Source organism: Melospiza georgiana, chromosome 4, assembly GCF_028018845.1.
Source record: "Melospiza georgiana isolate bMelGeo1 chromosome 4, bMelGeo1.pri, whole genome shotgun sequence".
Taxonomy (NCBI): Eukaryota; Metazoa; Chordata; class Aves; order Passeriformes; family Passerellidae; genus Melospiza; species Melospiza georgiana.
In genome coordinates this window covers 66,133,043-66,160,555 of record NC_080433.1, presented here as the reverse complement: position 1 = coordinate 66,160,555, position 27,513 = coordinate 66,133,043, and the positions used below count along the sequence as shown (strand labels likewise).

The 27,513-nt window shown below is 41.2% G+C and overlaps 1 protein-coding gene across 4 annotated transcripts in view; it reads left to right on the top strand.

Annotated features, from left to right (window-relative positions):
- Positions 1-1,664: 1,664 nt before the first annotated feature.
- The window catches only part of KIF21A (kinesin family member 21A), an 87,310-nt gene continuing 61,461 nt past the window's right edge, over positions 1,665-27,513 (top strand). For 2 of the 4 annotated variants that reach the window (XM_058023689.1, XM_058023688.1), the window contains exon 1: positions 1,667-1,954. In XM_058023689.1, the coding sequence (XP_057879672.1) occupies positions 1,911-1,954 (44 nt within the window). In that variant the 5' untranslated portion in view covers positions 1,667-1,910. Of the gene's footprint in view, positions 1,955-27,513 lie in introns of all 4 variants that reach the window. The other 2 variants (XM_058023691.1, XM_058023690.1) reach the window with 2 other exon arrangements.

The following is a 27,513-nucleotide window of genomic DNA, read 5'->3' as shown; positions in this document are numbered from 1 at the left end:
ATTCCCCTCTAGATGGAAACGCCCTGAACTATGAAACTCCTATCACTTTCATTTTGAGGCTGTTTGGTATGAATGCCTACACAATTCACCTGTAGGAACTTTTTCTTTATCTGCTATCTTGCCCATCCCATAAAATATCATGGCAGACGGGGAAACAAGGCATCCGACCTATGGCATCAAATACAGAATAATGAGCTGAGAAGGCCAGGGAAATCTAGTCTTTGTTCTGCCTGTACCATATTACCTCAATTATTTTATACTGAACCATCTGCCTTTTGGATGTTTCTGCCTTTTGGATAAATATTATCTCAGTTTACCGCAGCAATATGGTATGTAGCTTAAGTTCCCCTTATTTTCAAATGCTGTCAGGGATTTGAATGCTGGTGCTGTGTAATTCAGAAGAAAGATCATCATTTTGTATAGCAACTTCCAGGTGGACCATTTTCTAGAAACAATCTAATTTGTATATAAGTAAACAAAAATAGAAAAATTAGAGAAAATAACTATGAGAAATATGCAGAGCAACAATAACACAGTGGATTCCTGCTGAGAAGGAGAGACTTTTGAAAGCTTCAGGGCTGTGGCTAGAGGCCCCATCTGGCTGGGAGACCTCACCTGCACATCTTTGACAGAGGCTGGGGCCTGGGTGTGATCAACCTTCACTATCAAAAGCAAAACAACCAGAACTGCAAGGTTTTTAGCATATCATTAAGAATTCAGACTCGGGCCTATTCTGATGGAAAATCTTCCTTAGGAATGTGAATTGTTTTGGGCAAAATAATCAGCCTTCTTTCCTGGCAGGGATAAGATTTGCATCAAAAATTAGTGTCATCCGCCCACGCAGTTTCCAGCTCAAAGCCAGGCATTTCATTAGCGAAGTGAGAACAGAGATGCCTGGCTGGAGCAGCTTCGGCAAACAAAGCTGCCAGTGCCCCAGGAAGGTGGGACAACTGTGTGCTCCTGAGGGCACGAGGGTCGTGAGGGCCACACAGGGCCAGAGGAGGAATGAGGACATCTCATTCCCGCCTGGGAAAGGGAAATACGAGCAAGGGCAAACGACCCAGCCCAGACAGCGGGATGGGCCTCTCTCTCCCGGGAGAGAGGCCTCGGAAGCTGGGGCAGAGCCCGTGTGCGTTATGTGTGCAAGAGCCGAGCGTGTTGTTGTGAGTGCAGAGGTGTGTGGGGACGAGCTGTGCGTGTGCAGCGCTGCAGCAGGCGGGCAGCGCCACGCGTGTGCCCCTGCGAGCCCGGGGAACAGGCACGAGTGGCCCGGCACCTGCAAGGCGCCGTGAGCGCCCACAGCAGCCAGCGCACAGGGCACGGGCAGGGCGAGTGTGCCGAGCCTTCACGGGCGAGCAGGCGTGAGGGGAGCTGTGCGAGCACCGGGTGTGTGCCCACAAAACGAACAGGTGCGCGGGGAGGCACGGCCCTCGGGAGGTGCGGGTGTGTGCGAAGGGGGCATGCGGAGAAGGGGTTCGTGTCGAGAGGCGGTGTCTGTGTGTCTGGGTGTCTGTCGGGAGCCCTCACACCCGCTGTCTCCCCGCGCTGGCGGCTGCCCGGGGCGGGGCCGCTGACGCACTGCGGCTGCAGCGGGCGGGCCCGGCGGGCGGGGGGCCGGTCGGTGACCGGGGCCGTGGCTCGGCCCGCCGGTGCCTGACTGACAGCGCTCCCTGCCCAGGCGCTGGAGGGGCCGGGCCGGAGCGGGGCGGGGGGAGGAGGAGGAGGAGCGGTGCGAACCGCCCTGCACTGCCGCGGCTCCTACCTATTCATTCAGTCACCTAAAATGGCTGGAGAGAGGAGGTGGCGGAGCAGGAGGAGGAGGTGAGGGGGAGCCGCAGCAGTGCCCCCACCTCCTCCGCGGCCCGGCGGAGCTCCCGGCGCGGCTGCGGCCGCCCCTGGCCCTTGGCACCATGTCGGGCGGTCCGGACGAGAGCTCGGTGCGGGTGGCGGTCAGGTAAGCGGCGCTGCTGCGGCCGGGGGCGGGCGGCGGGGGCCATTCCCAGCGCCCACCCGGCCGGGGACGGGAGCCCGGCGCATCTTCCCTGCGGAGAGGGGATCGCCTCCCCTCGGCCCCTGCCGAGCCGCTTTTTCCTCACAGCAGTAGGAAATAGCCAAAGGAGAGGGGAACCCCCCACCATTCTGAGGTCTTTCCCAGTTATTTCTCTCTGATTTTGAGCAGTGACCCTAAAAATACTCCCAGCTAATTATAGCCCGGTGCTGGTAGTGCTTACTCATGGAAGCAGAGCAGCCCCTGGACTGTGGCGATGCTGTTTGCATCACGGAGCTTTAGGAGACACGCTGGTATTTTTAGAAGGATAAAGGCTTTTATCCCGCGAGGCTGTGTCTAACCTCACCTACCAGAGGGATGGACTCCCATAGGGCTGCTCGCACTACATAGGAATTAGGTGTATGTAGAAGTCATGATGGGAGGGGAGCTTAAATAATTTTATAACATCAGTTAATTAAAATTGCTCTTTAATCAGAGATAAGAATCTGCTGTTCATCAGTGAGCTCTTGGCTCTTCTCGGTTTTCTACGTGAAAATACTATTTTATTGTTTGAAGAGCTTCCAGTTTAGCCTGTGGATGCTTCAGTTTTCAAGATGTCTTTACATGATTGAAACATGAGGAGAAATACATGTATATGTGCATATATCTATGTCTGTTTATGTATAGTTACTTCAATATTTGGGATTTATTTGTGATACTGTCGGTTTATTTCTTTACTTTTAAGAAGTTTCTTTATGCTGACACGCTTGGAATATTACAACACAAGAAATCAGACCGTAGGGGAAGGTCTGTTTGTCTCAGTGGGTCCTTGGACAATCTTGCGTTAGAGAATTCAAGGGTTGTTCAGGAAGATGAAGAAGGTGATTTATTAGCTTTGTTTTGTTTTCTCTGAAGGATGCAGAAATAAGCGATGTTGCTGTGTGCTATTGTCGGTACATGGAGTTGGGGGAGCGGTGCAATAACATTTTCAGTAAACAGAGAAGCACCACCCCTGCCTGCTAATGTGGTGTGTATGCTGCAGTTGTTCTTTAAAGTCTGATTGCAGCAGCGTTTTCTGTTGGGAGAGATGCTTTTGTGAGTGCTATCTGTTGAAGCATTTTTCACATAATGTTCAGGGAGGTACTAGTCTAAAGCATAATTAGGCTGTATTTTTAAAAAGGAAAATATGAGATAGGTGTGATCCTAAAAACAGGGTGTGTTGCAGGTTTACAGACTGCTCTCTCATTTGAAGAAAATATTAAATATGTTCTGAGCCAAAAGAAATAGTGATGTAGAACTTCATTTACAAATGCAGAGGTTTGTTGCAGCTTGGAACTAAATAAAAAACCTATTGGTGGAGATCCATTTCTAGTTGTAGGTCTGTGGTAAATAGATTGGGAGTAATATATGGTAAAGAATTTGTAGAAGTAAATGAAAGTCACCCAGCTGCAGTTTTTGACAACAAATCCCTAATGATATAAGGTATTTTTCTGCAGTATAATTGTCTAACTAACATTTTGTGCCTGAATGCAGTTCACTAATAATGAAGGATTGCATTTTTCCTCCTGTCTGCTTTCTTCCTTTTGGCCAATTAACTATTCATGTAAAAGATTTTCCCCTCTCTGTTTAGCATTTACGAACAAAAGCATGCACAATAATTGTTTTTGCACCAGTAGCTCTTTGTAGATCATTTTCTTTTATTTCTGATTGTATATTTTGTGCAGTCCTGTAATTCAACTGATTTTGCATCTCAGTGTGTATTGGTGCCATGCTGTACCATGCATTATGAGCATTATATTCTGTTTCCTTGTTGGTTTTGCTCTTCAGCTCTTTTTGGCAACTTGAGCTCAGTTCAGTAATGATCTCCACAGTTGTGATGAATTAGTTGTTGTGTTTTGTATGTGTGTTTCTGAGCAAGGCTCTCTCTACAGCTGGACCAGCTTTTAGTTTGCAACCCCCATGCTTGCAAGATACACTGCAAAGGCATGAATTTGCTTAGACTTTAAACATAGGTTACAGAGTAGACATCACTGAAATTGTTTAGCAAATTGTTTTTCCAGAACCTGGTTGTCTCACCTAATTGTATCCAACAGGAATGAAAAATACTTCATTCTTTCCAATTAGCACCAGCTTTAAGCTATCATCTTGTATGCTAATTGCTCTCCATTTTCTTCAGTGTAATCATGGGTTTGTGACTGATGAGCTCTGGTTTAGTGAAGCATGAAAGCTGGAAATAGTTTGGCAGATAATCCAGAAACTAATGTTAAATTCCCCAATTAAGAAAAGATTTCTCTCTAGTCACCCACCACTGAAAGACTTGTGGACCTTGTGGATGATGGTGTGCAACTTTGGCAAAGAGCTTTGCTCTCTGACTGTGTGTAGTGTCTTTTCACATAAAATCAGAGCGCCCCCATGATAGATGACAGTCATCTGATGAGAGAACTTTCTTTTAAATGTGAAAAACTATCATTTTTGTAAGTCTAAAATTTGTCTTCCTTTTTCAAGTGTCTTTTCAGCATATGAAGATTAACTTTTGACAAGAAGGCTATGAAATGTTATCAACATCATAGGCAACTGTTTCAAGTTCACAAAAGGATGTAGTTTGTAGTTTCTAACTCTTGTCTCTTGCAACTTTAGTGCTGTCCACCAGCAAAATACAGTGTTGTAGGCTTGTGGTGTGTCGGGTGGATGAAGTTCTCACCTTAGATTCTCAACAGCCAGTGGTCTAGGTCTGCAACTGCATTTCAGAGCTGTTGTATCACCCATGCAAGAGGCTGGATGGGTCACCCAAGAAGTGTGCAGTTACTTTTACCCTTAACCAGACCTGAGCTGGATTGCAGGAATTGAAATGGCTCCAGCAGTTAGTGCCTCTCCTTGCTCCATGTGGCTTAGGGCCATTTTTGGATGTTCTAGCAGTGGTGATCTAAGAAATCAAAGTTGCATTTCAGTCCTTTGCATTTTTGGATACATGTGAAGCCAAAGAACTTCTGGGGAGCAGTAATGTTTGGATAGGTCTAACCAGAAGTCTTGTATGGAGGACTGTACCTGACAAAGCAGGGAAGGGTGTCTGTTGTGTCTTCTCCAGAACAGGATCCAAATAACAGTGCAGAGCATTGAAGGAAATGTCTGTCCTCTAGCCCTTCAAAGGTGAAAGATGGCCTTGATCCACTGGGAGTCAGTGAAGGCTCTGGATGTACAGACAATAAGTTTCAATGTTGATTTGTTAGAGATGCTGTATTAAAACAGAAGAAGAAAATAAGTACAGTGTGAAAAGCTGAATTGCTGTACAAGCTGACCGATGGTCACTCTGAAAGACGGTCACTCTGACGTGCTTGGGTGACACCTCAGGGGGAGTGGACAGTAAAAGAACTTGCATTACCAGTTGGTGAAGCTGAAGAGCTTTGGCATTTTGGATATGTTCTCGTGAAAGATGGAGCCCAGCTGAAACTGTGTTAATGGGCAGAACACAGAGAAGCTTCAGGGGATGGTGTTTCATAATCAGACATGTTTAAAGAACAGAGTAGTTGAAGTTTCCACTTCTCATCATCCTAGTGTGTATCTCCCCTCTTCCCTGCTGTGGTAAAAGTGCCTCACTGGTGCTGCTTCATCTGCTGTGATTGACAATCTGCTTTGTTTCATCCCTCAAGTGAAGAACAGGAGTGTTGCTGTATTCCTCCTCACGTGTGTAGAGAGGCTCTGGGATCTGGGTACCTAGTTCTGCTGCCTTGAGATGTGTAAAAAATTTCCTTTTCACACCCACCCTGGGTATCTGCAACATGTTGTCACACTGCTTCACAAAAGTGAAATGTTGATGTTTGGCAAGTATGGAAACTGTGTGCAAAATGTAGTGGGTCTCCAGGTAAATGCTTTTAGTAACAGTAGAAGTAATAAGCGCAGCTGATGAATGAAAACCACCCAGCTTCTGTTTCTGGTTTTCCAAAAGGGAGATGAAATAAGCTGGAAAAACACATTGGTTACTAATTCAGTTTAGTGGAGATTAGAGCTTTTTACAACTAAAGCTTACTGTGGTATGGCATTGGGATACAGTTTTGACCTTTGATTACACAAGTAGAATATGTTCATCCATTGCAAATTTAGCTTCCCATTGCAAAGCTTTGGTATGGAATTCTTTTCATACCCCCGGTTGTTGAACTGTGTGATCAGGTTGTCCTGTGTAGGGTTTTTTCCCGACTTCACTAGTTTCTGTGTGGGTTTTTTCCCCTCCCCATATGGTATCTGCTCTTTGTTGTCATGCCTCCCTCTACCTTTTCACATTTTTGCATCATTCTTCTTTTAAAGCACTTTCTTTTCAAGCTTTTATAGTGAGGCTGTTTTCCTCTGTGCTAGATCCAGCTATTGTTAGATACACTAGGAAAGAATGAAGAGAGTGAAAGGAACCTGTCCTGTTTAGACAAGCGTGTTTTGAAGCACTTTGATGGCAGCTGAGATTGATTTTCTTTCTTGGGCTGCTGTTGTGCAGGCAGTTACAGATGTGTTTGAGCTTCCCACCATGAACAGAACCTCAGATGCTAGATGAATGGACATGTATGCTGTGGTATATATTTTAAGCTCTTGAGATACTAATTTCATGCTTCTCATACAGTGCTAAGCATCCTCATAAATCATGCTGTAACCAGATAAGCAACAGCAATAGACTACAGTACTATCCCTTGGTTGCTTAGAATGGACCAAACTTTTCATTTAAATAGATAGTAATTATTTCTGATCTGTAATCAGCCGTTAAAGTTTTTTTTTTGGGAAAAAATATCTAACTATGTTAATGAAGTTCAGCAGTCTGTAAGTACACAAGAATGCCCCACATAATAAAAGAGAAATTATCAGCAGCATTAAATAGCAAGCTGTTGGGAAATAACTCTTCTGCATGGAATCTGTTAATGGAAAGCTTCTGTTTCAGATCTTTTTGTTAGTTTTGATGTTTTTCTTTGCTCTCTGACTTACACAAACATCCCCTTGTCCTTCTCTGAAACTTTACCCCGTTGGTATGTTTTGCATTTTAGCTGAAGAAAAGACAGGGCACCATCTGCTGCTGAATGAATTCTGGTTTCATAATATCTGACTCGATCATCCGTTACTGATATTGCTTGGGGCAGGCTGGAATCTGTGATCTTGCTTTCTAGGAAATAAACTTCCCTTTTCACCACTCGTCTTGTAAACACAAACTCATTCTTGGATGAAAGGGAAAGAAATCCTACTTGGACCTTTCCCTTAGTGCCACATATTCCTTGCCAAAGATGGGTATCTTGAATTTAGGAAGAAGAAAAAGCAGTGGTTGGTGTACCTCAGCAGTCTGCTCATGCTTTTGGATGAATTATGTTTTTAACTTGTCACTTCCCAAAGTTTGTAGAACACTTGGGAGCTTACTTTGCTTTGAAAAACCATTGAGTTAGCCACCGATTTCCATTTAATGGTGTTTTCTTTACCACTTATGGTCTGTTGGCCTAGACATTCCTTTAATGCTGAACTTTGGGCTTCACATTTTCAGGTTTACTGTGTGACATCTGTAAATTCTTCTGTAGTAGTTGTATGACCCTTGTGCATGGGATCAAGAGAGCCCTGCTCCCTCCCTCTGCTTTCCCTTGATTTGCTTTAAGCCTTTTTTATAGATTGCCCTTGCTGCCCACTCAGAGATGGCTGTTGGAATTCCTGCTTTCATGTTAGGTTGCCTGACTACTGCTGGCAAAATCAAGCAGCTTTAGGTGCTTTTTTTTATTTTAAAGAAAATACAGCAGAATACTAAATATCTGTGGTGGCTAGAGAATTTTTTGTTGTGCTAATATTATTTCCAGGTAAAGCACTTCTTTGAGAACTGTCATTTGAACTGTGAGCAAGAAAGTTTAATTAGAAATCAAATGTGAACAAGTCTAGCAAGAGTAACTACATGAGCTGTGCCTTTTTATTATGCTCTCTTTCTCTTCTCTTGAATAGTTTTAAATTTTTGTTCATTTTCTTCTTATTCTTTCTTGATTTTTTTTAAAGTTCTGTGTTAATTTCCACTTTTCCCTGGTGAAATATATCTGATCCAGTGTAAGGGGAGAAATGCTGCCTTATTTTTCAAAGATGGTCTTGTTTGATCTGTTTTATAGCAACAAGATACAAATGGAGAATATTGAAAAGATAAGGTTAGTGTCACAGTGAGTTTGATGCATAGAGAATCAAAACATGCAAAATGTGTTCTAAAATGTGAAAACCTGCTGATTCAGATATTATGATTGATTAGCATAAAATATTTCCTGAATGGAAATAAAGAGTGAGGAGCGAGTGCCATCTGTTCCTTTATTCTAGTAGTGCCCTCAGCAGATTTGGTAGAGTTGGCCACTGCTGGAATAATTATTTTTCTGTGTAAAGAAATTTTTTTTTTCTTTAAATCAGCTGTCAAATGCTGGCTGGGACAGTGCACCCTTTAAGCATCTTTACCTAACAAAGATGCATGACTTATCCCTCGAGCCTGTTTGCTCTGGAGCTCCAACACAGAAAGCCGAGAGCAACAAGACCTCAGTAAAAGGTTGTGATTGTTTGACTATACACATCAATTTAGAGGCATTCAAATTGAACAGTGCCCTTCCATTGTTGAATTTAAAAATGGACTAAAGGATTTGTTGTCTAGGTAATTTAGTGTCTCACTGTTGGCTCCTGCGTTTATGCTGCTGTAGGAACTCTGCATGGTTCAGTTGGTTAGCAAATAACTGTCTTTTTGCAGGACATTTTAGGTTTAATGTAATCTTTCCATAGTAACTTTCAAATACTCCAGGTTTCTTGAAATGCTTCCTCTTGGATATTGTAGCTTTGAAGGATACTTATTTTCCCTTCCCTTTATGTTCAGCATAACTGATCCTGTAAAAGCATGAGTAAAGCAGTGTTTTCAATGTGAGTGAGAGTTACAGGAGTGCAGCGTGCTGTGGCATTACCAGTTCAGCTACCAGAGCTGAACACATGGAATGTTATTGATAATAGGACTAGACAGAAAATGTTTCCCTTTTGTGAGACATTTCAAAGTCTGACACTTTATCTTTTCTGCAGTGTTCTCTTTTGATAATGGAAGAGTTTGATCAAACAAGTTTCTCTGTGTACTGGGTCTAATCTCATCTGGGGCCTTGAAAAGAGGTATTCCACATCTTGAGTCAATTCTCCAACCTCTTGGTTATTATCTTTAAGTGGTGTATTTTTTCCAATGAGCTGTTTTTTTCTTTCCATTTATAATTATGTTAGTTATCCTTTGCTTAATACTGCTAAAACAAATTTAAGGTGACATATTAAGCTGGGAAGCTGCATAGCTGTGAAGTACTAATGTCAGTCAAGGAACTATATTAAATACAGGATTTGTTAGCAATGTTGTTTAAGAAGTTATGCAAATCATCGATAATAGGCTTAAACTACAGAAGGAGAGTTTATCCTCTAGAAATACATTGCAAATGATGAAATACAGTCTTGTATAATTTTAGGGTCGCTAGCAGGTTTGCTAGGAAATTTCTCATGCATAGTAAAACATCTAACATCATACAGTGTAGAAAGTGGTACATCTGGGTTCCTTTAAGTATTTGGTACCATGTTGTCCGTGAGACTTCTTGGCATAAAGTGATAGAAAGGTAGACTTAAGATGTGTGTGCATATATTTTATTCAAAATACTTACCTAATTAACTTTGAAATACAAAGTCAGTAATCCTCAGCGTTCATTTTGTTGGACATTTTTTCCTGAAGCATGGGAGTAATTGGGAGATGAGTCCAGAGACCTTTTGTATCATTCTGAGTAGCTCATTATCCCAAGGTCCTAGAGTTGCTAATCACTCCCTGTGGTATTGATTTACCAACTGCAGCAGTGCCTCTGTCTTATTTTGTGCTTGATTCTGTCATAGGACACCATCCCTGTGTGCCCATCTCCACCTGTATGAGAATACAAGAGGGGTATGAGTGCAGATAGTAATATCTGTCTTTTTTTAAATATTCTTTTCCTGCTTTTCCTTCCCCATGCTCCCCTGGCACTTTGTTTATTGTCATCTTAGAATTATGTCATAAGATCCTCAGGCCAAAGACGTAGCTTCAAAGTAAACATGATATAAATAATACATGATGTAATATCATGAGAAAACCAACTCTGCTAAAACACCTGAGTTAGTCATTACCTTCCATGAAAAGTCTTACTGTTAAAAATTCTATATATGGCTTTGCTTCTCCCTCTCCTCTCATTTCTGTGAAGAGTAAAAAAATTGTGCCTGTACCAGACACTTTGATCTGGAGGAAGTAGCTGACTGCTTTTTTTTTTTTTTTTTTACCTACTAAGCAAACAATATATTGCTTTAGTTGTCACTCTGCATAAGTTGCCCAGGTAAGGTTTATTTCATTCCCGAGTCTCAAATGCATTCTTTTTGAAGTCTAATCTTTATGTACATGTGAAATAATTTTTAAACTCTCTCTCTGTAATGTAAAGGCTTTGAATTTTTCCTTAAAATTATTATCCATACATATTACTTTGTAGACTATAGGTGTTGATACCATTTTTTATTTTTATTTTTATTTATTTTTATTTATTTATTTGTATTTTTTTAGTTAAAATTATATCATGCCATGTAAATTACTGGTGTATTTGGGAAAGACTGATGTCTTTAGGAGCAAGCTATTTGAAATGCATTAAAGACCAGAAAAATATTTTTATGTCAGGCTAAGGATGGCTAAGTATCTGAGTGCATATTTTCTAGAGGTGATTGAAACGAGAAGGATTCTGCTTGTGTTTGAAGAGGCTGTAGATCAGAGGGAGGCCACCTGTTCCATCTACATCACTTAGAGGGCAGCTTATGCTTCTGTCTAATCTGATCAGTCAGCCCATCACTCAGGAACAATAAAATTGCCATTCTGATCTTTACAAGCAGAACTCTGAGTTCAGCAAAAGTGGATTGGTGTTCAGTAAGCTCCAAAAATGAGATGAGAGGTAGGACTGAATTGGTATTTGCAAGCAAACTATTTGACAGTTAAACTTTAGTACAATTAATCTTCTTTTTTATTTTTGTACTCCTGAAAGGGTTTTGAATTGGGGCTGAATTGAATTTGCTCTTGGAGGGTGTGTCTGTGGGGTTCTTTAATATTTGTTTGTTTGATTCATTGTTTCAGTTTTTTGTTTTATGGATGTCTTTTTTTTTTTTTTTTTGTTTGCTCTTTTTCTTTCTTTGTCTTCCTCACAGTCTTCAAAGTGATCTACATTGGCCAGTCAACCCACTGTCTTGGCTCTGCATTTTAAAATGTTGCTGTAGATCTGTTTCATTGTTGTTGTTTGCAAAGCTTGTAGGAACAGATGGACTTCTCATTGTTCTCTAAATGTCAACAAGTGTAGCCCTGGTAGGCCCTGAAGAGGAATCATAGGCTGGGACCTCCAAGAAACATTGCACAGCTGAGATTTTTCAAATGAAAGTGCTTTGTTCTGTGCTTGCAGCCCCCAGAACAGGGCTGGCCCCTGCTCCTGTTGATTTCCAGCTCTCAGGATGCTGAGTGTGGAAATGCCTCCTCAGGAAGAGGGAACTTGCATAGAATGTTGCTGACCTACATCTTGGGAGGTACTTGATTAACAACAAAGGGCTGATGCACTCTCTGCTGCTGCTGTAGGCAAATGTTTGAGGAATGCACACATTATTCATGAGTGTGGAACAGCAGTGTTGCAGTGGAGCAAAAGAAGAAACTCAGGGTATGTAGAACCTGTAGCCTTTATAAAGGAGCAAAGAAATATTTTTTTGTTCTGTACTGCTGATGTCTAGTGGTAGGTATTGTGTCCTGCTGCTCACAAAATATATGGGCTAAGAGGAATTGAAAAAGGCAGGAAAGGGCTCTTTGTCTAGAAAACATGTCTGGTTCCATGTGAGATATGAGGAGTGAAGATTTGTAAGACACATCCTAAGATACCAAGAGTCAAGTATGGAGTGGAAGGGAATAAAATGTTCTTTATGCTCTAGGTGAAGTCAATAAAGTGTAGTAGATTTAAATTTCAGTAAGAAAAGTACAAGAGAGGAGAAAATATTTATCCATTGTAAGGATGGATATTGTGGAATGAACAGGGAGGGAAATAAACCTGTGCTTTGTCTATGGAGATGTGAAATTGTCCATACAGGAAACTCTTCAAAACAATTCAGGCCAGGAAGATTTTTGATTGATTGGTTAATATTTAAATTAAATATTTAATTAAATGTTGAATTAATTAATTGGTTAATTAAATAATACTTTGGTCCAGAAAGGTAGAGTGGGTGAATAAACTCTGACATTCAGAGGTTTTTTCCACCCCAAATGTCTGTAATTCTGTGAAGCTGCATGTGGGGTGCTAGGACCTGAATTCAGCACAATTGAATGATCCCATTCAAATGTCAGAATGTGTTCACAGAGGTGTGACAATGTCCACATGAACAGTAAAGCCTTACTGATTTGGGATTTAAATTAATCCAAGTTTGAAGGGACCTCAGGGGGTCATCTGATCCAGCCTCCCCCTCAAAGCATTGTCAAAACTGAGTTCAGGTGAGGTTTTGCAAGGCTCTGTCAAAGTTAGGTTCTAGGAAAAACCTCTGAGACAGAGATTCATCAGTGTCTCTGGGCAACCAGTACTTGACTGTTCTGATTTTTGGTGGTCAGATTTCTTCCTGATCCCGAACTTGTGGGAACTCAGCACATCACTCCTGAGGTAACCCTGGGGGGGCTCGGCAATCCTGGAATGTTGCCAGAAGTGCTTGGATTTTGACCCTGCACGGGATGTGCCACCTATATGAGGACGAGAGCATCACTTGGGGGTAAGTGGTGAAGGAATTGATTATTTACAGGGTGAAAACACAGGTTTGGGATCTTGGTACAGGGGGGTTTTTGGGAGACAAGATGGAGGAATTAGGGCGTGTCCTTTCCTTCTCCTCTTCTTCTTGTCATCCATCTTTGGTGGTGATGCTGGCACTTTGGGATTGGTTCACATTAAATGTGCACTTGTTAATAAGGGTAAAAGGTATTGGAAGGTACAGGTAAATATCTTATACGTAGTTTTTAGTATAAAAATAGACGACCACCCAGTGGGAGGTCAGTGTGCCCATGGCTGTCAGGCTGGGACACAGCTTTGTAGATAAGAATTAATAAACAATATTGAAGAGTGAAACATCTGAAGAGTGCTCTCGTCCTTTGGAGCACAGGCTGTCCCAAGGCCATCCTACGCCTAACCAGGCAGAGACAACAGCCGAGAATGGAGACGAGCTGGGAAATCTCTTGCTTTATTTTGTGACCCGTGCCTCTTGTCTTCCCAGTGTGAACCTTGGAAAGGAGCTTGGGCCTTTTGTCTTTGTAATCCTCTCTTCTGCACCGACAGAGAGGAGACAAGGCCTGGAAGCCAAGAAGACACTGAAGAGCTCTGTGCCTATGGTCTGTTGGAAAGGACAGATGTGGGGCACACCTTCAGCAAAGGGGGTGCAGCCTCTTCTCCAGCTGAGTTCTGAATATGATAGATCAGATTCCTGGGGGACTGACAGTCATCTAGTGGTGCTGGTGATAAGGCTGCTATTAGGAGATAATGTGTTGTAAGCATCACAGGGTGAAGTACTGGAGGCTTTTGTTGTTTGTTTGCATGGTTGCTGTACTCTATCTGTGTAAAGTCTATTCTTTCTCCTCGTATGACCCACCACTACCTTTTTGAAGACTGTTTCATGGTAAATGTGATATTGCAGCTGTGAGAGCATTTGGAGTGTGATTCAGGTTGGGCTAACAGTCTTTTTCTCCTAGCAGGAATATGTGCTGCTCACTGTCTACATTTTCTCTACCACAGTTTAGGCTTACTCATTATTTTATGTGAGCTGACTGATGGGAATAATTACCCTCCATCATTGTTTAATGCTTCTTTACTTTTCAGATGCACTCTTCTCAGCCATCTCATAGAGTAATCTCTTTCCCTGTCCTGAGACAGTTCATGTTTCATTCTTTCAGTTCTTCTGGCTTGTTTCAGACAGAATCGTCTGTTTGGGAGAAAGAAATGTGTACAATAGTCAGTGATTTATCCCATGAAGCATGTGATATTGTTGTGAATACAACCCAAAGCATTGACTCTCCTTCCAAATAATTTCTTTTGAAATTATTTTTAATTTGTGCATTATCAGTTTCTGTCTTGTATATGAAGAACAGATTTTTTCACTCGATTTATTTATTTAGATTTGTGTATTCATAAAATGCATGTGGAGTGCTGGGCAAAGTTCACATTCAGTTTGGTTTGTATTGCTGGATATCTGCCTAGTATGTGTAAGAGCTGTCTGGTTGAAGTTCAATCTGTTTAAAAGAGAGGAATGTATTGGTAGACTGAATAAAATGCTTCAAAGCTCACATCTGTGTCTCTTGAATTTATATGCTTTTGATTTCTCAGATTGTAGCTAGGAAATGCTACTGACTTCTAAGTTTTACCAGATATGTCAAGGAAATATGACTGATTGTAGTCTAGCTGGGCAGAGTAACTGCTCTTTTTATATGTGTATTCTTTAATTTATACATGCAGTTTTCACCTTAAGAAGACTTCCTTTGTTCAAGATTGTATGTCTGTCCAGGGAATATCCAGTGGGACAGAATATTTGCCATGTACTGCCCTGCTGTAAACGTTGCTCTCCTCTTTTGCCACCTCCTTGGTGTAGAGAGGGATGGGCACTCCAGCCCAGCAAATGTGTATGAGGTCCTCTCCTTTGCTCACAAGTAACTTGAATTGGGATCATGTTATTTTTCTGTTCTGATAATAAAGAAATAAAATGTAGGAGATACTTTTGTGTTGAAGGGGTCTCTCTGTGCTGCAGCTGTTACCCGTGCTGGGAATCCTCTGGGTACACTCCTGTGTGTCAGGGTGGGTGCTGCCAGAGACCTTTTAGGGGTCCTTGCTTCTGTGTGCCAGGCTGAGCTAATCCGTGGTTAGGGGACACGGGCCACTTCACTTCCAAGACTGGAAATAATTAAATCATCTGTGTGACTTGTTTTAGATATTTTTCTTCAGTACAGGGTTAAGATACTCAGAGTTGGAGGTCCACTGCTGTTTATAGGGCCAGCTGTGGCGTTGGAGTAACAATGAGCCTGTCTTGTGAGTGTTGATTCAGTGCTGAGGAGACTCCTATTGCTTATTGATCTAGGTATGATTGGAGCACAAGGGTATGGCATGTCTTCAGTTACTTTGGAAATAGCTGAGAAGTTCTGTTTCCAAAAGAAATGGACATTCAGAGTTCTACCTTGAGTCCTCCACAGCTGGATAGGGATGCCAGGATAGTGTAGAGCCATGGACTTTTGCAGTTTCATTGTGAAGTATGAAAGGTTCAAAGACAGCCAGAAATTGTTCATCAGATGCATGAGTCTTTCTGGATATCCTTGTTATGTGCCATTGCATACATGACTTGCTCAGTTCAGTGTGCTTGTGACTGATGCAAAGATAATGGAGAGCTACAGATGACACAAGAGGCTCTCTTGTGGGGTGTAGGGCTTTTTCTTTTAAAAAGGAAAAGCTATTTTTTGGCCTATTTTTTTGCATTTGAGTCTTGGTCTAGTTAGTTTAAATTGTTAGCTGAGGTAGATAACCAAGGACTACACATATCAGATTTCATTGTGGTGTGGATTTTTGTATTTTTTTAAGACCCAGCAAGAATTGCTAGAGGTACTGAAGTAGTTTCTGCTTTGTCAGCAAGTTTTAGGTGGAGTGTCACTGTTGGACTGTTTTTCAGCTGCTGAGTCTTTGTGTTGCTCCATTTTTGCTGCTGTTGCAAGACCCCTCTGCCAACACCTCTCTGCCAACACCGCTGCTGCAGATCAGAGATAAACAACTTAATGCATTGCAATGGCTGCCAGGGAGCAGAGGGCTGCAGCCTTGTTTCTCTGAACTGAAAACTCTGTGAAACCTCGAGATGAGGATGGCAGTATAGGAAAGATAAAAAACATTGTATAAATTTTTTCTCCATTCTGACACTTTGACATATTATGTAACCCCCGTCAACTGGATTTGATTGAGAATCTAATTTTGTACTGCTAAAAATGTGATTGTATTTGAAATAAAACCAGTCCTGACCTCAAATGCCAAGTCAAAGAAATTCTCCTTTAATTTGTGCTAGGTAATCCTACTTCCTGTCCTGCATCTTTCTCACAGTTTCAATTTATCTTTTTTCCATTCTTCAGCCACTGATCCTTGGTTCAGTGGTCTAGAAATGGTTAACTCTCATGGTGAGTTGGGAAATAAGCTATTTGTAGTTTTCTGTGCCTTGCTAATTATTCATGTGATTGAGCTTACGTAAGGGCTACATTACAGTTGCACTTCATTTGATGACAGAGTTCTGTATTTCTGTGTAAACAAAAGTCAAGTGATAAGGCATGGGCAGTCAAAGTCTATAGTTGAAACCAGGGAGAAAACAAACTTTCCTGGGAGGATCTTAAGGTCATGCTATCTGCTTAGCTGTCATGTTTCTTAAAAAAAAACCCCACAAACAATAGCAAAAATCTTCCATAAAAACCCACTCCTGACAGTATTTTATTTAGAAAGCTTTTTAAAAGCTGAAAGAGCCTTCTTTGCTGTATTTCGTGCCTTAGCCTTTCTTCAGATTCAGTGGTGAAATCCCTTAAAGCATACCATTAACAGTTTGGATAGCATGATGTAGCAAAATATTAAAATTTTAAACAGCACAGAGTTTTCTCACTTTGATACAAATTGTAAAAGCAGGCTGCCTTGGAAAAAGTTTAAAGTACCTGTTTTGGAGAAACCTGTAAATTCCAGGGAAAAAAGTATTGATCTATTGACCCCCTCTTAAGACTTTTTTAATACTTGCTGACAATTTCTGTAGACCACAAGTTACCAAGTTTTGTCTAAATATTCAATTTTTCTTTCTAAATATCTGGTACCATAGCATATGCTGGAGTTAACGGCCTTTTGCCTCCTTTCTCCATCCCTTAAATGTTGTCTGTATTACTAAGAAAAATTCTTTTAAGTGGAAACAAGGTTGCCCAAAACACTAGAGCTTTGTTACTGTGGAATGATCTTTTTTCCCTCTTTCCCTCTTTGCTGTAAGAGCAGGGGTGGTGAGTGGTTGAAGCTGAGTGCAGCCGTGGGGTGGAAGTCAGAGGTGGGGGAGGCTGCTGCCTGATTCATAGCAGTTGGCAAGGCAGAGTTTATAGCTTGTGCTAATATCCAGTCCTCTGGTGCTGGTGAGGAAAACTACCTGAAACAGCTGTAAAGTTATGGATTATTATAGAGATATATCTGTCTGTAGCTTTTAATAAATGTGTGACCCATTATGACAGCTTTATATAAGCCTCAGTGTAATACCCTCCCTGGCCTTGAGGCACTACCAGTATGCCATTCACACACCATTTTATATGAACTCAGAGTTTTCCATTTCCTGATGAAGTTCCTTCTTAGCTCCTGGAAAACCTTGGGAGCACTCCCTTCATGCACTGTCCTCTTAGGTCTCATTTAACCAGAGAAGCTCCTCTGTTGTCTGATGTTTAAGGGCTTGGAGGAATGAGATGCTTGGTCACAAATTTTGTGGCAGGTGGGTAACCATCTCAGTTGGTTTACAGATCAGGACTACAGTGAGGCAATTACCATAGACTTAAGTTTCTAAGGCAATTTGAAACAGTTAATATACGAATACTTAATTTGAAAGCATCTGTGCTACCTCCAGTGTGTAAGGGACTATGAACTCTGATGCAGACAAACCACAAGTGATTTGCATTGATGATTTCTGAGAGCAGCTGGGAAATGCCTGATTTAGTAGTATTAGTTGCCAAGAAGAGCTGATTTAATTGAGTCAAGGCAAAAGAAATGGGTTTTGACCTTGAAGCAGCTTGTCAGGACAGACTTCACCTTATGTCCCCAAGGAGCTGTGGCCAAGCATTCAGCAGACAGAAATGATCCCAGGATCAGGTGTTGCTGCTTTGTGTGCTCTGGAGCTGAGGGAGACTGGCAGGGCAGCGCCCAGGCCAGCAGCTGCACACAGCAGAGAACTGTTCCAGAAATGGAGTCAGAGCCTCCCAGGCCTGAGATGTAAAGTGGACATAGTTGCTTTCAATTTGTGTGAGCCACCTTGCTGCATGATTTTTTTTTTTTTTTTTTTTTTTTTTTTGTGGTTGTTTTGTTTGTTTTTGTGAAGTAACTTTGCATTAATAGTTTGGATTTCTGGTTGGATTTGTAATCTTATCAGGGAACCTGAGCTGTAATGAAAAATTAAGCCTACAGCTAGGACATGAAGCAGAAAGTGCTTAGCCTTGCTGTTGGGCCAGCATAGATAATGGTTGTCTAAAGCTTTAAGTAGGAAGGAAGTTGTCTAAAGATATAAGTAGGAAGGAAGTAATTGGTTCTTTATAAACTTTATTCAGAGTGTATGCCATGAGTCTCGTGCAGTTTACACTGTGGTGCATGACTGGGAGGCACTTGTTTCATGGATGTGCTCTGTCCTGGAGCTATTATTTTGGTGAAATGTTCCAGTATTAATACTAGTGGTAATTCCAAACTGTAAGCTTGCTATTGCAGCAAGGTCTGCATGCCAGTAGCAATTAAACCAGGAGAATGACTGTATTTCCACACTGAATTTGTTTAGCCTAGGCAACAAGGAGCTCCTACCTGCCCTGGTGTGGAAGCTAAACAGTTACAAAATCACACAAGCTTTTCTATATTCTGTGTTATCAAAAGTGAAGCATATGAAACCAGCCCATGCTTTTCTGATGAGGTAGCAAAGCATTCTCTTTCACTTTCTCTTAGGTTAAAATCTCCAGTGATATACTGGATATTGTAGTCACTATTTATATAGTGTCATATAAGCCCTTCTGAACTCAATGAAAGGCTGAGCATGTGAAATGGCAGCAGCTCAGCCCTAAGCACAAGTGTTATTGCAGAGGAGACCTCTCTTTCTTCTAGCTTTGGGATGTGGATTTTTATGTGAAACTGGCTTTCCTGCGAGGTTCCAGATTCCAGTGGATTTCTGGATTCAGTGACCTGTTTATTTCAGTATATGTCCACATGTTCCACACAGGGGATGTTGAATTAGCCCCTGATAGAGCAGTACCAACTCCAAACTTATTTCACCAGTCAACTGTGATAAATCCCATTCTTTTGACTTCTTGTGTTACTTAAGCTCCAATTATTTCAGCCTTCTACTGGTATTCCATATAAGTGTTAAATACTTTCTTGCTAATTTTTTTTCCCCCTCTCCACCACATCTGAAAATCAGCCTGCATTTAGCTGAACAAAGGATTATGGCCTGTAGATAACCCAAGTTTTGCACCTGGTTGAAACTTCATGGAGAGTGTTGTTAAGAATGAGTACCAAGAGACTTGCAGACTTCTCAGCTTTGGTGGGATTGAGGAAGGGTGGGGGAGACTTTGGGGATTGACAGCTTATATTTATTAAATGCTTCATAATGCTTCAGTTTATTTATGCCTGAAACACTCGCAGAAAAAGAGCATCCAGAATTGTAGTAATCAATCTGTTTGAAGCATGGCTCAGTGTGGGGAAAATGCTACCTACTGAAATTTTAGTGTAGTTTCCTGTATTGTCCTGATTTTAACTAAATGTTTCAAGCCAAGAAAGAGCAGCAAGGTAGTCAGATTTCGAATGATGTTTGATGCAGTGTCATTGCATAGGAAGAGAAGGATGGAAAAGGATCTCTGTTTGATGCTGTTGCTGCTGATGTGAATGATTTTGCAGCCTTGCAAATAGAATGAATAGACAAGAAGAAAATAATTAAATTTGAGGATTGACATTCAGACATAAAACAACAAGCAGCTGAAGCAGCGTGACTGGGGAAGGTGGATAACATTGTTTCTTTCTGTTTTGCAAGTTTGAAAACAGGCAGTACTAAATAAAGCAAGAGAGTTATTTGTCCTTACTCCAGAGTTAGGATTTACCAGCTCAGAGCTTTCAGTCACTGCTTGAACAGTCTACCTTCTGTTTTGTAACAGAGCAACTTCTGTTCATTAGAAACAGTCAACAACAAATATGAAGAAATTTTCTGCAGTTTGCTTTGGGACTTGGTGTATCGGGTGTTATGGATACAACATGGGGTTTTGTGTTGATTTTTCTTTTTTTTTGGAAGGCGTGGCAGAAAACTCATACAGTGGTTTTTGTTCCAGGAATGTTGCTTTGAAAGTTAACAGAGTGAAGGCACTATTCAGCACAGATTGAAATACTGTTTTTAACTGTCTTGTCTCATTGTGAAGTCTCTGGTTATTTTAGTAGTGTTAGCTAAGCAGTAATTTCAGTAATGATTAATGACAACTGGTAATTTTTTTTTTAAACTGACCTGACCCTCCTGTTCTTTTGTTTTATTATTTAACTGTAATTACTTATGAAGTGGGTTGTAGCTTTACCTATGGGTATATTGGTAACTCTATGTTTATTTTGAGTTGGTGAAATGTAATTACTGGACTTGTGGCTCAGAGGTGTAAAGCAACCAACTGCCCTAAACTTGAGAATATACAACTGGGAAGGCAGTGTTTCTGTATGGAGGGGAAAGAAATGAGAACAATTTTCAGAGCTACAGTAACCTTGCCATAAACATGTAGTGATTTGTGTGCTATAGCTGTAAGAGCTGGGAGCATAAGTGAATATGTGTGGGTTTTTAAAAGGGAAAGGGAAATCTGGCTAAGGGAGGCAATTACGAGTTCTTTGCTGCAGACAAGGCAACCCTTATAACTTGGTTTAAAAATAACAGAGTACCTATTTTTAAAAACTAGGCTGCTTGGAAGAAGTAGTGAACTTCTAGAACAAACATACATTTAACTGAAGAGCACGAAATTGAATGAAGCCTAGTGAAGACAAGTTTTTGGTCATCTGGATAGCCTTGCATTACATCAGTTCTTTGCTCTATTCAAAAAATTATTTTTCTATTGTGAATAAGCACTTTTTTTTTTCTTATTTCTGAATATATTTGTGGCACTTATCAATGCTTTTAAGAAATCAAGGATATGTTGTAATGTGTGGAAGTTCCTGAATGCATGTTCTTATTCTTAAAATATTTCACTTAATTGCATTAAATAATTGTATTTTTAAGTTATTTATTTGACTTTGCAGATAAACCTTTTTGTATGTGAGGGTGTGCAAAAATAATGTTACTGCTCTGCAAGATGGAATTTTCAACTTTTGAACCAGAAATCCACTGTCATTTCTGTGCCTTTATGTGGATATTTTTGGGTCATTTGCTGATGTCACGATGCCGCTGGCAATGTTTTTAAAACCAGCTGTCTCACAAAACTGTGCTTTTAGTAAAGTTTGACTCTGGTAGTTAAGCTTTAGTTACGAGTGTGCTTTCTAAAAAGAGTTGACACCAACCACATTTTTGTTGACCGATGTTCTTTTTACAGGTTTAGTGTATTTGTATATGTTGGGCTGATTGGTTGCTGGCATACAAGAGGTATCCAAATTATCTCAAATCTCTGAGCTGTAAATGCGACTGAATTTAGGTTTGGATGTACTCAAGACAGTGGTTTAGTGGTTTTTGTGGTTTAGTGTTGTTTGATGGTGTTATGGATGTTTGTTGTTGGATTTTTTTGGCTTTGTTTAGGTTTTTGTTTGTTTTGTTTTTAATTCTTCCCCTTTTTCCTGTTGGACCTAAATAAATGTTATTGTGTAGCTTGGTAAGGCAGCAATGACTACAGTGGTTTGGGTGGTTGGGTACCCTAAATTCACTGTGTTACTTTTGACAGTACATTACTTTGTCAGCTGAATTCTGACACTGACATTTCTGGAAGCAAAGTGTCTCTGAGATCCTGGCAGCACTTGTTATCCTGGCTCAGGGATACTAGGCTGCTGGGCTATGCACTCTTCAAAAAGGCTTCCTTAAACTTTTGTTTTTTTAAATTTTTTTCATCTGAATTTACTTGGAGTGGTATTTGTTTAGCACATGTAAGCTCTGTTAGGCATTCAGTCATGCTGCAGAAAGTTGCTACAGGAAGTGTATTCCTTTTCCTGCTGCTGCCCTTGTTACATAATCAGTACCAGGCTCTGGTGAGCTTTACCCAGGCAGTGACTCAGCCACTCCTCACAGCTGGGAGCCCCAGAGCAGGAATGATGAGGCTGCTGAGTTTCATGCTAAAGCTATATTTTGGAGGGAAAAAACCTCCATAATTTGCAAAAGAAATACAGGGTGTCATTCTCTTTCTTTGGTATGTAGAGTTGCTTTCTTTGTGAATCCTTACCCTCAGAAGGATATGCTTGCTGGCTTAATTGGCCTCCTGTATCCATCAGGGCCGTAGTTGTAGACACTGATCTGGGCGCACACCAAAAGACATTTATTTTCCCATTTCTCTTGAATTTGTGACTTCTGTGTTCTTCAAATGTTGTAATCATCAGGTACTATTGCCATAAATTTTTCATAATAGTAATCTATATGAGTCTTCATTTTTGTAAGTGCTAGTGATTGATGTGAAACACCACCAGTGAAACGAAGATGGTGTTTCATACTTCTATGCATGAGATTTATAGTCATAAAAGCTGAAATGTATTTTTTAATATAAACCTTTAATTTACAAGAATCAAGTGCGGTCATTTTAAGAGGGACAGATTTAATATGCAATTTAAAGGCAGTACTGTCCTTAATTTGCTTTGTGGATATTGCACTTGGTATATAAATATATGTGGAGCACAGCCATCAAATTGCAGTCTGGTTGAACCCTCTGGTAAACTACAGCTTTAGTGATAAGGAGCAGCCATCCAAATCCATAGCCACAGATGGTTCTGCTTCCCTGAGTAAATGTTTTAGTTACAATTTCCCTTGATTGTGTATTTCTTTTGTTGGTTCAGAAGACATTTCTTTGAATCCTGATTGGCCTTTTGGAAATGTTAGGTTCCCAGACCACCTGGGGAAACCTGTTGTTCATGTCTGAACCAAGTGTTTGGGATATCTCTGCTGTTCTGCCAACTGTGGGTGATGTTCCCAAGTGCAGTGTAAGCAGACAAAAAAGCTGAAAGTGTACACAGGGCTTTCTAAGACTGAAAGCTACCTCTCAAATAAAAGCTGAAATGACCTAGCACCTTCTGAAATGCCTTTTTTTTCCCTCTTACTTAAAGGTGATAAAGATTGTCAGGGATGATAGTTTCAGAGTTAACCCTTAAAGGAGAGGTGGCTAGTGAGTGACCTGTTTATTTCAGTGTATGTTCCATACAGCATGGTGGCAGAGCTTGAGCTAATGCCAGTCACACTAGTGCAGCTGAGTGCTGTGTTTCCTTGTGCAGCAGAAATACTTATTTTTGCTTCTTACCCTGGGGAATGACTTGTTCATGCTCCCTGATGGGGAAAGGCAGTTGCTTGGGGCTAATCAGCTACTTGGAGATCAGGTGATTGTGGTCCCTTTCAGCACCAGAGTGCATTTGACCCTTTCAGCACCAAAGCATGTTTGACTCCTGATTGCTGTGACCCAGTCTCTATTCTGTCACTTCATTGCATGGTACAGGTGTGCCTGCATTCCTGTATGGTATGAAATTAATTTGGAATTTTACTTTTAGGAAGGTCTAACTCCTTCTTTCATTTCTTGCTCATAAACCACACATACTTCAAGTCTTAGCTCATAAGGTATACATTGCTGCATTTGCTTAGCTCTCGTTTTATCTAAGATATTGTGTTATTTTTCTTCTACCTTTTTGAGACAGGTGACACATATAACAATAGATGTTAAGAAAACCAAGGGAAGTAGCACAACAGAACAATTTAAAAAAACTGTTTGCCTTTGGAAAAGGCACTTCTGTTTGGCTTTACTCAAACTGCACTTGGATCTGGAGGTGTGCCAGTCCTGTGCATGGCAGGCATGTGGAAGCTTATGGTAGTGCAGCTTTTCCATCAGAGATGACCTTGTCTTGGACTAGAAATAAGCCAAGCCAGTGCAAACCCTGCAATACAGTTGTCCCTTCTCTCTCTCTTAAAAGCCAAATTTTTCTCAAACATTGTGGATTTCTTTGCTCACTAGAGAGTAAATTAGTTCACAATAAAACCACACAAGGTTTGTTTGAATGCTTGCATTCATGTTATCAAGAAAAAAGCTGGAGATCTTCTGGAGGATCTACTAGCCCTCCTGTGGGGGTGGTGTGAGGAAGGACACATGCAGAGCAGTAGGAATTATGTGAGAACAAGCCTGGGTTTTTCCCCTCTGCATTTTCTTTTCCTAGCAAAAGTGCGGGGCTGTGCCTGCCAGTCTGGGGATGCCATCTGTGTGGCACGGCCTGCTAGGCTGTGACAGAATTGCACAAGAGTTAATCTGAAATCACAGTGCTAAGCTGTGTCCTGGCCATGGTGGCTGCCTGGAGATACAGCTGCTGTGTGGCTCTTGAGGAACCAAGGCAAGCAGCAGCCTGTGGAGCTGCCTCAGCCTGGCACTGCCAATGTCATCTCCAGCATGAACAGCTAATGGCTATGGGAGCTGACCACACCCAGGCTACTGAAAAGGGTAATTGTTTCATGAAATTAAATTTGTGTGTAAAAATAAAACAAAATTATTAAAGAGGTAGAGTTTAGGCATATGGGAGAACTGGACAAATCTAATTATGGCAGTGGTATATTTCCTCAATTTAATTTTGTTCTGGTTTTCCATGTGTTGCTTTCTCATTAAATGCAAACTGGAAGTGACAGTTTGTGGCACTGGAACAAAATATTTTCTGCAGATGTTTTCAATAGAATTTCTTTTTTTGCTTGTATTACATTAGCTGTTGAAAATGTTATGTCTCAGTGCCCATTTGGTAATTTAGTGGCTGGGTGTTTTTAACTTAAGGCTTAATGGTCATATTCAATTGCTACACACAATGAAGGGATACTAATACCTTTTTTATCAGTATCTTAATAGGACTTTGGAGTAAAATCTGGACCATGTAGATCCTGTTTAAGCTTTCATCACTGTCCTTACTGCATTTTTTAAAAATATCCTAAGCTGTTTCAGGAGGTTTTATTTCTGGTATTGTCAGTTGTACAGTTGCCATTGTATCGAAATGCCTTTAGACACCAGGAAGTTTTCAGGTACATCAAGTAGGTAAGTGTTAGTGCATGTGCAGAACATCTGCCTCCCTTGTGCTTGCCAGGAGGTGTAAGTGTAGGCTGAGAGCACCTGGGCTCTGGGCACACACCTGCTGGCAGCCCTGGGCTCAGCCTGGGCCCTGGCAGCTTTAGAGGAGCAGTGCCCAGCGTTAGGGAGGAGCGATGTTAGGCAGTGCTGCTTGCCCTGGCTGCTGCCTGCCCTGTGCCTGGGCCCCTGGCTCAAGGGAAGCAGCTTCCTGGGGAGGGAGCTGACCCATGGCAGGGGGAAGGACCTGGCCATGTGCTGGGTGGGTCAGCTGCTGAGCTGTGTCTCGTGTGGTCACTCTAATCTGTAATTGCACGTCCATTTTTCCATCTTGATAGCAGTGTATGTAATACTAGTGATTGATACCATTAATGTGGAGTTAGACCATTACTGATGTCACTATTCAGAAACTCTCTGTAGGTGACAATTGCTGGTACAAGGCTAAAGATTTGTTCCTGCACCCTTTTTGCTGTGTTAACAGGAGATAAACCTGGAGTTTCTCATATGCTAGATATTTTTGTCTCCTTAAAGCTCATTGAGAGGTGCAGTTGAGATGAGTGCATTCAAACATTATAGCTGTGGTCTCATTTGAAAGTGATGCTAATTACAGAGCAAGATTCCAGTGTGTGCAAGCAAAAATACTGAAAAGTTTATGCAAGCCTAAGTATCAGGTGTCTTTGAGATGGAACCTGCTTCGCTTTCTTTACTCCCTGCTTGCTCTGAAAGGGAATTTAATGGAAGTGATTTGATGAGTGTAAATTTAAGGGAGTAGTAAGGTGAGGGAATTCTGAAGTAAGAATTGGAAGCTGTTTTCTTCTGGTTTTGGGCAGTTTTTGTCTGTTTCCCAGTTCATATTGCCTGCTATGCTTCACTAAGTATTTCATTAGCTTTAATGTTTCTAGATTTAATGTTTCATATACCCACATGTGAAACTTAATTGTGTAAAATTTAATAGGCTTAGACAAGTATTGGAGAGCCTTGGGTTTACAGGTTAACTTGTTTCCTGCTCAGCCTAGGATGTGGTTTGAATTTATGCTTTTCTGAGCAAGGTGAAAACAGCCCTTGCCCCACAAAGCCTTTTTAATGGAAAAGAGCTTTACATGGGGCTTCAGAATAATCTTTTCTCTCCAGCACACAGCTTCTGGATAGTCAATGCAGTCTGAAAGATTAACCTATGATTATGCTTTTCTGCTTTGCTCTCTGGAAAACAAGAATAATTTGATTCTTTGCCCTTTTTAGATCAGTCATAGAAGTTCTTGTGTGCTTACTGCTGTTAGAGGTGCTGAGAAGGCATATGGTAAACACTTTGATTAAAACCCTTTATTAGAGCTTACAGTTCTGCTCATGGAAATGCAAATTGAAAAAATCTCTGGTCCTGTTTAGTATATGAAATAAGATTAAGGGATGACGTGATCATAGATGGTTAGAGATTGCTTGGGTAAAATTAAATAATGGAGAGGTTTTTAAGTAAACAGGCACAGAGGTAGAAGTGTTTAGTAGTGAAAAGGGATGTGTGTGTATGTATATATATATATACATTCTTATATATGCATGTAGTTATTTATGTAAATAATATGTATTTCTATTTAGATCACTGGGACAATTTTTCATCCCTAGAAGTAAATTTAGGATGCTTTTCAAAGAGATATTATGATATTATCTAATTTAAACAGGAATCAATTCTGTAAAGTCTGATGTCTTGCATAGCACAGGGTATTGGGCTGATGATGGCTGTAGTCCCTGAACTGTATTATCTGAGCCTGTTCCAGCTGACAATACTTTCAGCAGAGACATTGTGCCCCTGCTCTGCTGAGGGATTAGCTCCAGTACAATACAGTGCATTACTGTGCAACCGCTGGCTGCTTTAGCACTCCCTAATTTGACAACTTGTCCCAGTGTGCTGAGGCAGGAGAGATTTAGGGGATTAAGTTTCATGTGTGTGGCCTGGAGGTGCTGCAAAGTACACGTAAACAAGAATTGGGTGTGTTCATGCTTTGGAGAGGAGCAGAGGGAAGGATGGAAAGCAAAATGTTGTTTGGGAAGTTGCCACATCTAAGGAGATGTGATTGGAAATAGGTAGAAAACGCCCGATTGTCTGCAATTAAGAGAGTAGCCTGAAAAACAGGTGGGGTAGGACCATGTAGAAGACAAAATGGGTGAAGTCAAATTGGTCCTGGAGAAAAATCTCAGTGGCAGACTGCCAGACCACAGGCTGGGCAAGGAGAGGTGACCAGAATGAACTCTTTCACATTTTTAAAGTGTGGGCGCTGCCCGCTTTGCTGACAGAAGTGACCACATTAAGACGTGAGAGTGGAAAATGTTTGACTGTAAGCAGAAAGGAAAAAAATCACTTCCCCAATTCATGTGTAGGATGGAGAAGGAGGAGATGTTCCTATAGGCAGTGCTGGAACTGAATCTGACTTGTATGAGGACTTCTGTTTGCTGGACCACACATTCAGTGCAAATAGACTGGGAGCCTTGAGGTTTGGGTGATGCACTCACATTGTTTGTAAGTGGCCAG